General features: G+C 39.1%; 1 protein-coding gene across 1 annotated transcript in view; it reads left to right on the plus strand.

Annotated features, from left to right (window-relative positions):
• LOC118403530 (death-associated protein kinase 1-like) overlaps positions 1–14,760 on the plus strand; it is a 30,504-nt gene extending 15,744 nt beyond the window's left edge. Inside the window, exons 5-11 of the mRNA XM_035802262.1 lie at positions 11,042–11,098; positions 11,571–11,702; positions 12,118–12,354; positions 12,446–12,539; positions 12,663–12,826; positions 13,145–13,336; positions 13,660–14,760. Of these exons, the coding sequence (XP_035658155.1) occupies positions 11,042–11,098; positions 11,571–11,702; positions 12,118–12,354; positions 12,446–12,539; positions 12,663–12,826; positions 13,145–13,336; positions 13,660–14,700 (1,917 nt within the window). The 3' untranslated portion in view covers positions 14,701–14,760. The remainder of the gene's footprint in view (positions 1–11,041; positions 11,099–11,570; positions 11,703–12,117; positions 12,355–12,445; positions 12,540–12,662; positions 12,827–13,144; positions 13,337–13,659) is intronic.
• The last annotated feature ends 16 nt before the right edge of the window (positions 14,761–14,776 follow it).

Raw genomic sequence — 14,776 nt, forward strand, 5'->3', positions numbered from 1 at the left:
TATGTATATACATTGTATAAGCTAAGTCTTCAAGAGTCATATTGTGGGGATGCAAACATGTTCAAGACTGTAGTCATACATCATGCTTAGCAGTAAAACTAGCAGAATGTTTGAAAGTTCAGAGTGGATTAATCTGACATTAAACATAAATATGACATTGTGTAGAATATAATCCCTACAAATGTTTTGTTATGGTGATAGCACATTGCTACATCGGTTCTATAAAAACAAAGACTGTGTATCACTGTTGTCAAGAACATGATTTGTGGAAAAGTCAGTGGAATACGACCTACTTTCAGGAACATGTACATTCACTGTTAGAATACCCGAACTCGAACTGTCCAAACAAGCATTTGATAGACAATATATTCGTTTGTATTCCTTGTTAATTTCAATTTCAGAACAAATTTACTTTGCAACTTATGACAGTTCAAAGAGAGCACAAAATGATATATCATCAAAATCATGAAAATTGACCCACTTTAACGGACAATTGCTTAGCAACAAAACAAGAACCCAACTTTACAAGCATGACCTTGAGAAACAATATCTTGGTTTACATTTCAGGTAAATTCTAGTTACAGAACAATTTTGGCTTGTGAGTTATGATTGTTCGAAGATGATGCAAAATAATGTATTTTATCAAAATCATAAAAAATGACCCACTTTAAAGGACAATTACGTAGCAACGAAACAAGAACCCGAACTTTACAAACATGTATTTGATAGACAATACATTGGTTTATAATCCATGTGAATTTTAATTGCAGAGCAACTTTGGTATGGGACTTATAATTGTTTAAAGAGAGCATAAAATGACATATTATCAAAATCATGAAATTTGACCCACTTCGACGGACGATTGCATAGCAACAAAACAAGAACCCAAACTTTGCTAGCATTCATCTAATAGCCCTATAGTAGGTTATTATTTGTAGTAAATTGCAAGCGAAAATATTTTATACTTATGGACTTTCAGTGCTTTGAAGTTGGGCAAAATTTCAGATTCTTTACAACCTGAAAACAGTGTATTGTATTCAGGCTGCCCAGGGCCTTAGAATTTACAGGAGATTAACTTTACTGCTATTTCATACAAGTTTAGGCATTGCTCTGATCAGCATATTCTGCCTTTGTTGTTTAGTTAAAGCATTGTTCAGTGATAGTGCCCTTAAGTTGGCCAATTTTCATGTTTTTGACATGCTCAAATCCGGCAAAATGGCCCCCAAACTTCTTTGGCCTGTTGCCATGGCAACGAGGGGTTCTGAGAAGAAAGAAAGCTATTTTGAGGGGTTGTGTACCAAGTACTATCACTGTGCAAAAAATGAGCCAAATCTATTTTTTGACCGGTGCCACCATTGTTTGACCCTTACAGACATTCGCTCTTAATTACCTAGAATTAGGATAGATTATGCAAAACCTCCAGATTTCTAGAACACTCGTGAACGGTAACATGGCTAATGTTAAATGAGAAATACTTTCTTCACTTACGAAAAAAAAAGCGTTTATCAAAGTTTCTGGATACAAAAGACAAGAACATTCAAGATTATTATTCCAGTAATTCCTTGCACTTTATCTTGTACTTAAATAATCTTGAATGTTCTTGTTTTTCTGAGCAGTATACCTGAGGAAATGTAAGAACAAAATTCTTGTTTTTTCTTGAACATTCCCCAAAAAGCAAGAATAGAGTTTCTCGATGTTAAACAAGAACATTCAAGACTTTTATTCCAGTAACTACTTGTTTTTATATCTTGATGTTCTTGTTTTTTTCTTACTATAAGAAAATCAAGAGGGGGTAGAGAAAAATTCTTGCACTTTCTTAAATATGGCAAGAATTTCAGTCTTCATACTAGAATACCAAGAATATTTGACTTACATTTCTTGAAAATTCTAAGGGGAAAAAGTCTTTTTGAGAAATTATTTCTTAGCTTAAGAAAAGTAAGGACATTTCTCTTGTTATAAGAATTTACAAGAAAATGGTCTTCGAATGATCTCTTTCTTTTTTTCTTATTCATTCTTATTTCTTCTTGAAATTTCTTCATGCAAGCACATGTGTCCACGAATTAAGTAAAATGTTACTAACCAAGACAAAACAAGACAAATATTTTTCGTAGTGATATGTTGTTCTATTGCGCTTTCCTGACCTGTGTTAGATCTTGTGCTGTCTTACCGTGTCACATAACTGATAATAATTTATTCCTGCAAGAATATATGTGTCTAGATGTAGGAACTTGTCATGTCAATATGTCGGTTTGCTTCCTCCATTTTGAATGACCGCTTTAATTTGGAACATTTCATACGGCGTAAGGAGCGAGTGGTATATTTTTAAACAATAAAATTTGCAATTAAAACTGTTTCGAACACAAAGTTCGAGAGAATTTTTCACATTTATTTCGTTTCAAATCGAGACAATGGTGGAAAAAAGCTTTCCAGATCATCGAGATTGTGGAAGAGTCACATAGTTTTCAAGTCTTATAGAAGTAATTATACTAAGTGATTTCTAGCAGTAATGGCTTTCTACTTTCCGTCCACTGGTTTGCTATCAAATTCGAGTAATAAAAGTAACGCACACTTTACAATCTTGACGCCAGGACGTTTAAAAGTTAAGAACATTCAACTTCATAGTATGTAAATACTACATGATGTACTTCCAAGACATTAATCGCCTTGTAGCGAGGTCGCTAAATAATTTTTGAAATCCAAACGACTATCACTGAATGACTGAATGGGATTCAAGCATCGAAATTAACACACATTGCGTGATCGTGACGTCATAACGTCTAAAATCAAGACAGCAGTGGTTTTCAGATTATCGACAACTTTCCAGATTATCGACATAAAGAAATGTAATTAAGTACATTTTAGGATTCAAATCGCTTTCTACTCACTGTCCCTGGGTTTTACAATGAAATATGTAAGTACAACATTATGAACCTCCAAGACATTAAACGGCATGTAGCAAGGTCGCTAAATAAATTTTGAAAAACAGAGGACTTCTAACAAGCATCACAACAGACATTGCGTCATTGTGACGTCATAGTGTCTAAAATCAAGACAACGTTGAGAAGTACATTTTTAGATCATCGAGATTCCGGCAGAGTCCTACAGTTTTTAAGCATTATAGAAACGTAACAGAGTAATTTTTAGCAGTCAAATGGCTTTGTACTTTCCATCAATGGCTTCTCCTATAAAATTCAAGTGTTAAAAGTAAAGCACATTTTGTAATATTGACGCCATTATTAAACGTTTGCAAGTTAAGAATATACAGAGTTGTATAAATTCAAAGTGAAGTACCTCCAAGATATTAAACGCGTTGTAGTAAGGTAACTAAATATTCTTTTAAGGCATTTAACAATCACTCAAGTCAATCATTCACGTATTGAATCAGATGCAAACATCACAATTAACGCACATTGCCCTATCGTGACGTCATAACGTCTAAAATCAAGACAACTGTAAAAAGTACATGTAGCTTTCCGGGTCTTCGACTTTCGTAGTAAGTCACAAAGTTTTCAAGCCTAGATAAGTAACGAAGTAACTTTTAGCATGCAAATGGCTTTATAGCCAAGGATTTTACTATTAAATTCAAGTGATTAAAGTGACGCACACTTTGTAATCTTGACGACATGACGTTTAAAAGTTAAGAATATATAATCCATCCAGGCGTTCATCGAGTCATCTACAAACACACAAACGGTAACCAAAATATTGGAACCCGGTTTTATCAAACGTGTTACAAAGGTCGACCTATGGTATTGGAACGTGACAGTTTGAACCTGCGCACAGCTACAATACGGTTTGTTGTTTTCCGACATCATACCCATAAATACTACCGTAATAACGATGATTCCACAATAGATCACCGAAAATGATATTTGAAAGCTTCACTAAAGAATCGCTCACCACGATCGTTATTTGTTTTCTACTAACTACCTCAGACCTGATGGCCTAAAACTTCGGTATGCACCAACACATGTTACCCACAGTTGACCCTGTCGTTGGTTACTTATTAACTAAAAAGCGGAACTTGTTGAGTTGACGGGACCGCCATTTTGGGAAAGTAGTACCTGATTGGACATTAGTATTTATGAGTCGTCATGTTTTTCGTCAAAAAGCGCTGAAGTGCAGGTGAGTATTTTTGTAAGAGCTAGAGGTGGAATCATAATGGGTCATAATGTGTAGTTTGGCATTTCTGTATGCAAGACGAAAATACCACTGTTTAACGTTTTCCGGAGTCTCTACTCGAATCCACGACACTACATTGGCTACCCCACGCAGGGGCTAGTTACATGACAAGAAGCGTAGATATGCTCACAAAAGCGTCAGTCATATTAAATGTCGAACATCTAGTTTATTTAAACGCTGAATCAACGCCTAGTTAAAACTCATATCAAACTGCACGTCACGCTAACTGTTTCCGGTCACGAATAACGTGCGCTGCAGCTATTTTGTGTGTTACAAGCCAATGCTGGGTCGCACCGAAGTTTACAAGGTCTCAAGAGAAGACGACGTTAGGACGAGTTACCCAGCTTTAAAAAAGGTCTCTTTAAATAATTGTACTGATGGCAAGAATCCGATACAAATTGAACAATTTACTGGAGAACGTATACGTATCTAGCTATATCCAGAGACAGTCCAATTGCATCAGTATATACAGCAAAGAGGAGTAACGAAGGTACATGTCTCCATTTAAAAATGGTTTGTCTGATTAATGTTCAATGTTCCCTAAGACGCGAAGTGAAATTCGTGTATGTTTCAGACTCCATTCATCACTGTTATCAGTAAAACAAGCAATGGGTACGGACAACGGTACAAAGATACATGTTAACTCATTGCAGATGCATCATAGGATTAGACTAAAATCACTATTTAAGAAATGAGCACAAATGTCAGCAGTTCATGTATTCATAGGTTGTGACAACAGGTGTGAGAGTCACGACCTACCATGGATGAGGACGTGTTTGAGAGGGCTGTGTGGAGTGGAGACGTGCAGACTGTGAGGAGGGGTCTCCAGGCTGGGGTGGACGTCAATCAGAGGTTGACAGGGTTTCTGGTAACTGCAGTTTATGAGCGTTTTGTTTTAGGAAGGATGGGGTTTCTATCGCCTCTTCTTATATCTCACTTTGCTGTGCAGATCGTACTCCATACACAGTTTGCTGCCATTGATATTTGACTGCATTTACGCTTGTTCATTGATGTACTGTATACGTATGTATGTGGTCACAATATCAGCTAGCTATATAGCTGCCTAGTGTGCACATTGTATTGTACCTGTGCAATTCAAATAAAGTCAATGTCATATATTTGCCCTCGGTATGAATTTTTGCAGTGATGATATCAGGCAGTCCTGTTCCACGTCCCCCTGCGTTATAAGGTGCCCGAGCCCGGTAGTTCCAATAAGAGTACACATTCAAAGTGTTTCGATATTCTCAAGTTCCCACTTTGAATAGATGCATCATATCGATGCATGCGATTCCATTAGTCACATAAGTCTCTACGTAGGAAAGGGTGCTATGACATTAAGTGTAGTGCAATTGTAAGCATCAAGTTCCCATAGAAGAAATGGCATTCGTTTCGTTTTAACGGCACTGACATATTGAGATGACGATGGCAAAACTCTCAATCGTGTTGAAAGCATGTTCCTAGAAAAACTTCCAGTAACCCTGTAGGTTGCAAATTAATTGGTGTTATTTTCTTAAGTTTTAAAGATTTTGGTATTTAAATCGGCAGGTATATATTTTCTTCTACCTCTAAAATTTGCTGACTCAGAGATATGTTTGAGCTCCCCTCTCAGTGGAAGCCTCATGTGTTTCTCCGTCTGTTTACTCAGTATGGCGGGACCGCACTCCATGTGGCCAGCAAAGCCGGGAACACTCAGATAGTGAAGCTGCTATTACAACATAACGCTGATGTGGAGGCGAGGGACAGCGTAAGTGCAAATAATTATGTCCTGAGATTAAAACTTTTCGTTAAAGTAGTCATGAAAGATCGTGACGTAATGATAAACTGTGGTTTTGAAAGAGATGCCGTGTTTAAAACGTGACATCTATATAATGTCGTCGTAACGTCCAAGATCCAATTTACTTCGGATGACGAATACTTGAGTCGTGATTTCTCAAGGAAAAGTGTCATGTCAGCACACCTAGTACAGTACGTGTGACTTGATAAATCAACAGCGCCATTTGGAAGTCATCCACAGTAGTTTTGTCGCTCTATGTTGTCATAACTTTATAGCACAACAATTGTACGAGGTACTAAGTATGGCATATCTACATAACTATAGTTCTACAATTTAACTTAAGGCTTATCTAACTAGTACAGGAGTATATAATTATATGAATAAATATAAATACAAGGAGTATAATTAAATATATATGTTTTCTTCTACCCCTACAATTTGCTGACTCAGAGATATGTTTGAGCTCCCCTCTCAGTGGAAGCCTCATGTGTTTCTCCGTCTGTTCACTCAGTTTGGCTGGACCGCACTCCATGTGGCCAGCATTAACGGACACACTGAGATAGTGAAGCTGCTATTACAACATGACGCTGATATGGAGGCGAGGGGCGACGTAAGTGCGAACAAATATGTCCCGAGATTTGTACTTGTCGTCAAAGTAGTCATGGCAGATCGTGATGCAATGATTAACTGTGGTTTTGAAAGAGAAGCTGTGTTAAGAAGCTGTGAAAGAGAAGCTGTGTTAAGAGGCTTTTGAAAAATGTCTCATTCATACTTAAGTAAGTTTCATCTACGATCCACTTGATCTTGGATCACGAATATCATGAAGTCTGTATATCATTTTCTCAAGTGAAATGTCTGTACACCCAACACAGTACGTGTGACTTGATCAATAACAGCGTCATTGGGAAGACATCTGCAGTAGTTTTGTCGTTGTATATGTTATGGCGGAACAGTTGGGTGATTATTAATATGTTACAACACGGTTTCATCAAGGGCAGATCATCATCGACACAGCTCCTTGAAATTTACCATGAAATTGGCGGGATTTTAGATCGAGGTGGCCAAGTAGACATTATATATTTGGATTTTTCCAAGGCATTTGACTGCGTTTCTCACCAGCTGTTAGTCCATAAGCTCAAAATGTATGGTATTCATTCTAATTTACTTTCCTGGTTCCATAGTTATCTTTCATGTAGGAGGCAACGTGTAATGGTCGAGGGTACATGTTCGGATTGGCTCCTAGTAGTATCGGGAGTGCCCCAAGGGTCAATTTTAGGTCCCCTCCTTTTCTTATTATATATCAACGATCTTCCATCCGTAGTAAGCAACAAAATGGGCCTTTACGCTGACGACTCCAAATGCTACAAACATGCATCTACTGTTTTAGATTGTGTATCACTCCAGAAAGATATTGATTGCATGTACGATTGGAGTAATACTTGGCAAATGAATTTTAATCCTGACAAATGTAAAATTCTCAGGATAAGCAGATCTAGAAATCCTATTACTTTTACGTACAAAATGAATGACACGGTCCTCGAGTCTGTTCCTGAATTTACCGACTTAGGGGTATTAGCTACGTGGAATTTAACTTTCGATTCTTATGTACATAATATCACTTCGAGAGCAAATTCAGCTCTCGGCTTTTTAAAAAGATCTGTAGGTTTCAATGCCCCTGTAAATGTAAAAAAAATGCTATATCTCACTTTAGTCAGAAGCAGACTTGAGTACTGCTCTGTCGTTTGGTCACCCTATACACACAACCTCATTTCCTCAGTCGAAAAAGTTCAAAGACGTGCCTCCAAGTATATTCTTAATGATTACACAGCAGACTACAAGACGAGATTAATACATTGTTCACTACTACCTCTGTCCTACCGACGAGAAATACTTGATCTATGTTTTTTTATATAAGTGCTTACTAGGACTTTATGATATTAATATTGACAACTTTCTAAATCTCCCACATCCCCTTTTAAGAGCACATTCACAAGCTAAACTTATCCCTGGTAAATGTCACACTACAAACTTTCAGTACTCCTATTTTAACAGAATCGTCTACATATGGAACTCCTTACCACCTGAAATTAGAAAACTTCGGCTAAATCCAACATTCTCAACAAATCGTTTTAAGCAGTCCGTTATTGATCATTACTTCTCTCTTTTGGCCACACATTTTGATGTCCATCTAATAAGCACTTGGACCCATTGTTCCAAGTGCTGATTGGATGCACATCTAAATGTGTGGTCAACCTATAGTTACATCATTCTCATTTGTTTGTTAACCTTAGTTTATCTGATCCCTTTTATTGTTGTTTCGTTTGGGTATTGTTTCGTATCTTGCCGTTTTTTGTTAGAATACCTCTATGTAAAGTTCTTTGTTTTTATTTGCCCATTCTCTATTGTTCATTGTTATGATTTCAACTGTTGCTGGAGGTGTGGGTCATGTAAAGGTATATCCTGTTACCCACACCTTGCAGAACTTTTTCTGTAAAGTTTAATAAATAAATAAATAAATAAATGTTTTTCAATATGCTTTTGATAAGAGATAAGCCATGTTTCCATCGCCGCCAATTGGAAAAGAATTTGGTGCTAGCTTCTAAATCCTATCTGCATGCAGGAAAGGATGACATGACATCATTTCATATAGTACAATTTATTCATACAATCAATTTTTATATAAGAAATGGCATAAATGACGTAGTTAAGTCACCAACATACTGAGATAACCACGGCGAAACTTTTATTATCAAAAAGCAAAAGCATGCTCCTACTAAAATTGTCAGAGGACCTGCAGGTTGATGTTAGGTGGGAGTTTCAAAGATTTTTCTGCTTTAATCGGCAGGTCTATATTTTCTTCTACGTCTACAATTTGCTGACTCAGAGATATGTTTGAGCTCCTGTCTCAGTGGAAGCCTCATTAGTTTCTCCCCTGTTCACTCAGGATGGCGGGACCGCACTCCATTTGGCCAGCATACACGGGAACACTGAGATAGTGGAGCTTCCATTACAACATAACGCTGATGTGGAGGCGAGGGAGAAGGTAAGTAGTGAAGTAATGATAAACTGTGGTTTTGAAAGAGATGCTGTGTTCAGAACTTTGCATCTAAATAATGTCTCATCGGACTTGTAAGTTTCATCCACGATCCAGTTAGTCTCTTAATCTTGGATCACGCATATCATGTAAGTCGGTGTACTTTCTCAAGTAAATATGTCAGCACACCCAATACAGTACGTACGTTTGACTTGATAAATAACGTTAACAGCGTTTCTTGGGAAAACATCTGCAGTTTTGAGTAGTTTTGTCGTGTTATGATGAAGCGTTTGGGTGATTTCTACTATGTTTTCAATGTGCTTTTAATAAGCCATTAACCTTGTTTCAATCGCTGACAACTGGAAAAGAAGTTGGTGTTGACTTGTAAATCCTATCGGTACGTAGGAAAGTATGACATGACATCATTTCATGTAGTACAAGTTATTCATACAATCAATTTTCCATATAAGAAATGACATAGATTACGTAGTAACGGCACCGATCTACTGAAGCGACCACGACGAAACTCTCAAGTATCAAAAATCATTTAATGACATGACATCATCTTATGTAGTATAAGTTATTCATGCAATTAACCTTCCGTATACGAAATTAAATAAATCACGTAGTAAAGGTTGATGTTAGGTGGGAGTTTTAAAGATTTTTCTGCTTCAATCGACAGGTCTATATTTTCTTCTACCTCTACAATTTGCTGACTCAGAGATATGTTTGAGCTCTCCTCTCAGTGGAAGCCTCACGTGTTTCTCCGTCTGTTCACTCAGCATAACAGGACCGCACTCCATTTGGCCAGCATAGCCGGGAACACTGAGCTAGTGAAGCTGCTATTACAACATGACGCTGACGTGGAAGCGAGGGACTGCGTAAGTGCAAATAATTATGCGCCGAGATTTGGACTTTTCATCAAAGTAATCATGACAGATCTTGACGTAATGATCAACTGTGATTTTGAAATAGATCGGGCGTGTTTAGAACATGGCATATAGATAATGTCTCATCGTACTTGTTAGTTTCATTCACGATCCACTTAGTCTTGGATCACGAATATCATGTAAGTCGGTGTGCTTTCACAAGTGAAAATGTCAGCACACCCAATACAGTTACTCTCCAAGTAGAGGTTAGGATCCAGCTGTTTTTTGACGTTTAAGTCGTTTTCATCCGGCTTTCTATTTATTTATTGTATCGACTAACAAAAGCAAAAGAGGCCCAAGCCTAACCTCTGCTTGGAGAGTACAAAATAGTACGTGAGACTTTATCAATAACAACATTCTTTGGGTAAACATATACAGTTGTTTTGTCGTTCTAAGAACTAAGCTATGTTTTCATTACCGACAACTGTAAAAGAATTCGGTGCTAAATTTATGAATCCTGTGTTCTTGACTGAGTGTCTGTAGAGGCGACGGACAAGGCATGTACAGAAAACCATATCCTGAGTTTTGGGTATTTCTTATAGTTGCTTGAGTAACTATGTTTGGCGTATCTTATTACCTGGATGTCTAACCTACATCGACGTATTCAATGTAAGGACCGCAAATCATCTCAGGACTAAGGGACAATTTAAGGTTGTTGATATAGGACTTAGAAATAATTCATGATTAATTTATGTCTAATAGTCGTAGAATGTGTCTTGATTTCTCAGCTTGTGCACATTACGGTATATGGATATTTTACTGCCTTCGAAAATTGTAACTATGTATCAACTATAAACATGTCCTAGTGACAATTGAAATTCTGGTCAAGTTGAAATTACTATAGAGGAGACGCTAATTTCTTTAAAGTACAGCTTTCCCTTAACTTCTGAAATAGGTGTGAAGCTAGGCTTGTGGCCATTCAGACAACTTGAGAGCTAGACTGCATTAAATTACTCTCAGTTTGTCATCCCTTTTCATTGGATGAATACAGAAAAAATGAATATATAGAAGAAGGAAAAAACACGCCAGCAATATAAACCTATGTGTTGTCTCCCTTCGGGGAAAATATAAAAATGGAAACGAAAACTGTGTGTTAAGCTACGATGTATTTCTCGCACGCAGGATGGTAGAAAACCAATGGACGTCGCAAGTGACAAAGACCTCCGACGCTTCCTGAAGGTGAGTATAATGTTTTATAGGTATGATGTAACGTTATATAGATTGCAGCCTTAATCGCCGTGCTAATGGTATTCACAGCTTAAGCCGACCATGCAGAAGAAGTCATTGTTTTATGTCTTATTAATTAACATCACGATAAAATTATTTTATTCGAGATTATGAATAAATCGAAGCCTATCAGATATGTGATATCTTTTAGATGAAGTGCAAAAGAAAATAACTCCAGATATTCAAGTACTAAGATACGCCACGTAACCGTTACTTATCAACTTGAGAAACTGTTAGACGCTTCAGACCGCATTCACGTAGTTTCGTCAGTAACTGTTGAGAAACTGGCGCTATCAGGTTTTAGACGAGAACTTTGAAGTTATGTTTAACAATGCCAACAAGGAGAGAGACACTTCTGAGAAGGTTCAAAAGAGGCAAGTATCGAAAGTCTATTTCACAAAGACTTCATGTTTTTTTCATCTAGGATCATGCTGCAGAGGTTTCCTACCACAAACTGATGGAACAGTCCGGTGGGGTGAAAGTCGACAGGTTTAAACTGTGCATCTGTGGACCACAGGAAGCTGGCAAATCTACGCTGAAGGAAAGTCTTCAAACGGTAGGATCTTGTACTTGAAAAGTGGAATTTCACTTGAATTTGAACGGTTCCGCTTTTAGAAAACCAACTATCCATCACATATAGCCCGAATTGAATTTTCCATGTTAAGTGATAATAATGTCGGCACGAAAGCAATGTTCTGCTTTTGTAAGAATTATTGTATAAAAAGTTGGTTCTTTACTATATCATTTGAATGGCATCCCATTTTTCAAGTCAATGTTGTTTTACGTTGGTCAAATGAAAAGAAACTACAGCAAGTTTCAACTAGTATCATTCATTTATTGTTTCAGTTTAATTGAGTTGAAAATTGCCTTCTTCGTGAAGATATACATCTTATTGACACCTCCACCTTTCCTCTGCAGATAGCACCGACAGTGTTTCTGCTCGGCATTTTAGTATTTTCTATTTCTTCCAGGGTCCCTTTGCCGCTTTCTTCCGGGATCGAATGACTCCAGACGATCAGCCCCATGAGCCCACCCCTGGTGTAAATGTGGGAACAACCAACATTCCCGGTGTGGGGGAGGTCAGTGTGTGGGACTTCGCTGGACAGTCGGAGTACGCGGTCACCCACAGCATGTTCATGGATGCAGAGAACACCGTCTTCATTGTGATGTACAACATCATGAACGACTTTAAAACGCAGAAGAAAGAGGTGATGACATTTGCTACACTTATGATAAAAACTAGAATTGTCTTTGATACGTATACGTTTGATCTGACTACTACTCATCATTCTCGCACAGGTCCGCTGGTGGTTGTGTTTCATCAAGTCCTGCAACGCAAAGAGTGCGCCTAACGTCATCCTTGTGGCCAGCCACGCGGACCAGACTAACACAGGTAAACGTTAACGACTACTGCTATGACAACTGTGTTTGAATTATGTATGAATTTGAGTTCTGTGGGTCCTATTTCCATTCAGCAGTTTGCCTTCCATATCACTTACATGTCACTCATCTACAGGACACCAAAGGGCATCTTCCATTCTTAAGTTGATGACGGCCGAGTTCAAAGACTGCCTAAACATCTCAGACGAAGTGTTCCTTCTTGACTGCAGAAGGACTCGTCAAACTGACATAAGGCGTCTTAAGGACCTTTTGACCAAACTTAAGAAACAGCTTCTACAAGTGAGTTGTGCTGTTTTGTCTTGTATTGTAACAGTTTTCGATACGAAGTCCAATATCTAATATAGATAGCTGGTGAACATGCGCATAACATTTGCTTATCAAATGGCTAGACATATTGTAAGAATGTGCAAAATAAAGACTTAGACTTGCGGTTTACATTGCAGTGCAACATGTATTGCCAAAGCCAAAGATTAGAAGTCTGAATTCGACACCCAAACTCAAACTATCTCTTCCCGTAGCCCTCTGGCATTCAAAAGTAATATCGCATCAAATCGCTTACTTGATGGTTAACAAGAATTATTTATTTCAATCGTGCAGAATCAGAGAGACATGCCCACGCTGTGTGCTAAGATCATGACGTCCCTACCAAAATGGGTCAAGGAAAAGTGCAGCCCAAAGTGTCCTGTCATGGGATGGACGGAGTACGTGCAGGCAGCGAAGGAGATCGACCGCTTTGTCGCTGAAGATTTTTTGAAGACATCTTCACAATACCTGGATCATTTGGGAGAGGTAAATATTAACCTGGTCATCTAAATGTCAAATGTTGTGTGACTTACTTTATTAAACCCTATTTTGTACCAAGAAGTGACCAGCAACCTACAAACCGTCATACTATGAGCGTGAGAAATGATCAGCTGTCATTCCATTTTCCATTTTCTCTCTCCAATGTTCCCATATAAATTAGCATTTATCGTATGAAACCATGACTTTCGTGGTAATTGACCGGCTAATCGATGTCACGAGCACTATCAAACACGTCAAAGTTACAATCGTACTCTAAGTTTGGTTCATTACACTTGTAACCCAAGTATCTCTTTGTCTATTTTTTTTAGATCTTATTCGTCCCCCCACCGAACGCTGACCCCATCATTGTCCTGGAGCCAAACTGGCTCTGCACGGATGTCTTTGGCAAGGTGATGGCACCAGAAAACTTCCCAGTCCATTTGAGAACAAGAGACGATATCGTCACTAAAGAGGACATCCAGGAAGTGTTCGAAGATATCGCCGATGTCGACCTCCTCATCACCCTGCTGCAAGAGTTCCAACTCTGTCACACCTTTGACGGACAGGAGTTCATCATCCCCGGGCTGCTGACACAGACCATGCCTCCAGAGAAGTGGCAGCCGACCGCAGACCCCGCCAAGACCGTGTACTTCGGCAAGCAAGTCCAGTGTGCCGACACCACCGACATGTTCTCCTCCGGGTTCTTTCCCCGTGTGCAGACCCGCCTGATGAGGCAGCTGAAGAATCGCCCGCTGCTGTGGAGAGACGGAGCCAAGTGTTTCGACTGTAACGTGGAAAGTCTCATCAAGCTGTCCCCAGACGGCCGTGCGGTCAACATCTGTGTGCGGAGCGAGCAGGCCGACAAGCCGAGCTGCCGACAGATGCTCGAGCTGATAGAGAACATCATCAACAACGTGCTCGACGAGTGCAGCCCAGGTACCACTACAGAGGAGAGGGTGCTCAGCGCTCGTGCACTGAAGGAACACAGAGAAGAAGTCTACTCCTACAGCATGGATCAGATCAACAAGGCCGAGGACGGCATCGTCTATCACGACATCCTTGGCTTCTCAGAAGACGTCGATGACCTGCTGTATGGCGGAAGAGACAATGAGGAGGAACAAGGAGCTGCTGGAAACACCACGGTCCAACAGACGATCGTGTATGGAGGTGGAAACTTGTTCTTTAGGGCAGGTGATCATGCTCACATCGACATGCCAAGCGCCATTCAAGGTGACCTTGGGCAACTTCGGTTGGAAGGTAGTTTGCCTGATGACATGGGACAGCTACAGATTGAGGAGAATGTGCCTGATGACATTGGACAGCTACATTTGGAAGAGAATACGCCAGGTGACATGGGTCAGCCGAGCTAGAAGAGCATGTGCCTGATGACCTGGGACTGTAATAGTTGGAGGAGAACATGTCTGATGATCTGAGACAGCTACAGAT

Source organism: Branchiostoma floridae, chromosome 16, assembly GCF_000003815.2.
Source record: "Branchiostoma floridae strain S238N-H82 chromosome 16, Bfl_VNyyK, whole genome shotgun sequence".
Taxonomy (NCBI): Eukaryota; Metazoa; Chordata; class Leptocardii; order Amphioxiformes; family Branchiostomatidae; genus Branchiostoma; species Branchiostoma floridae.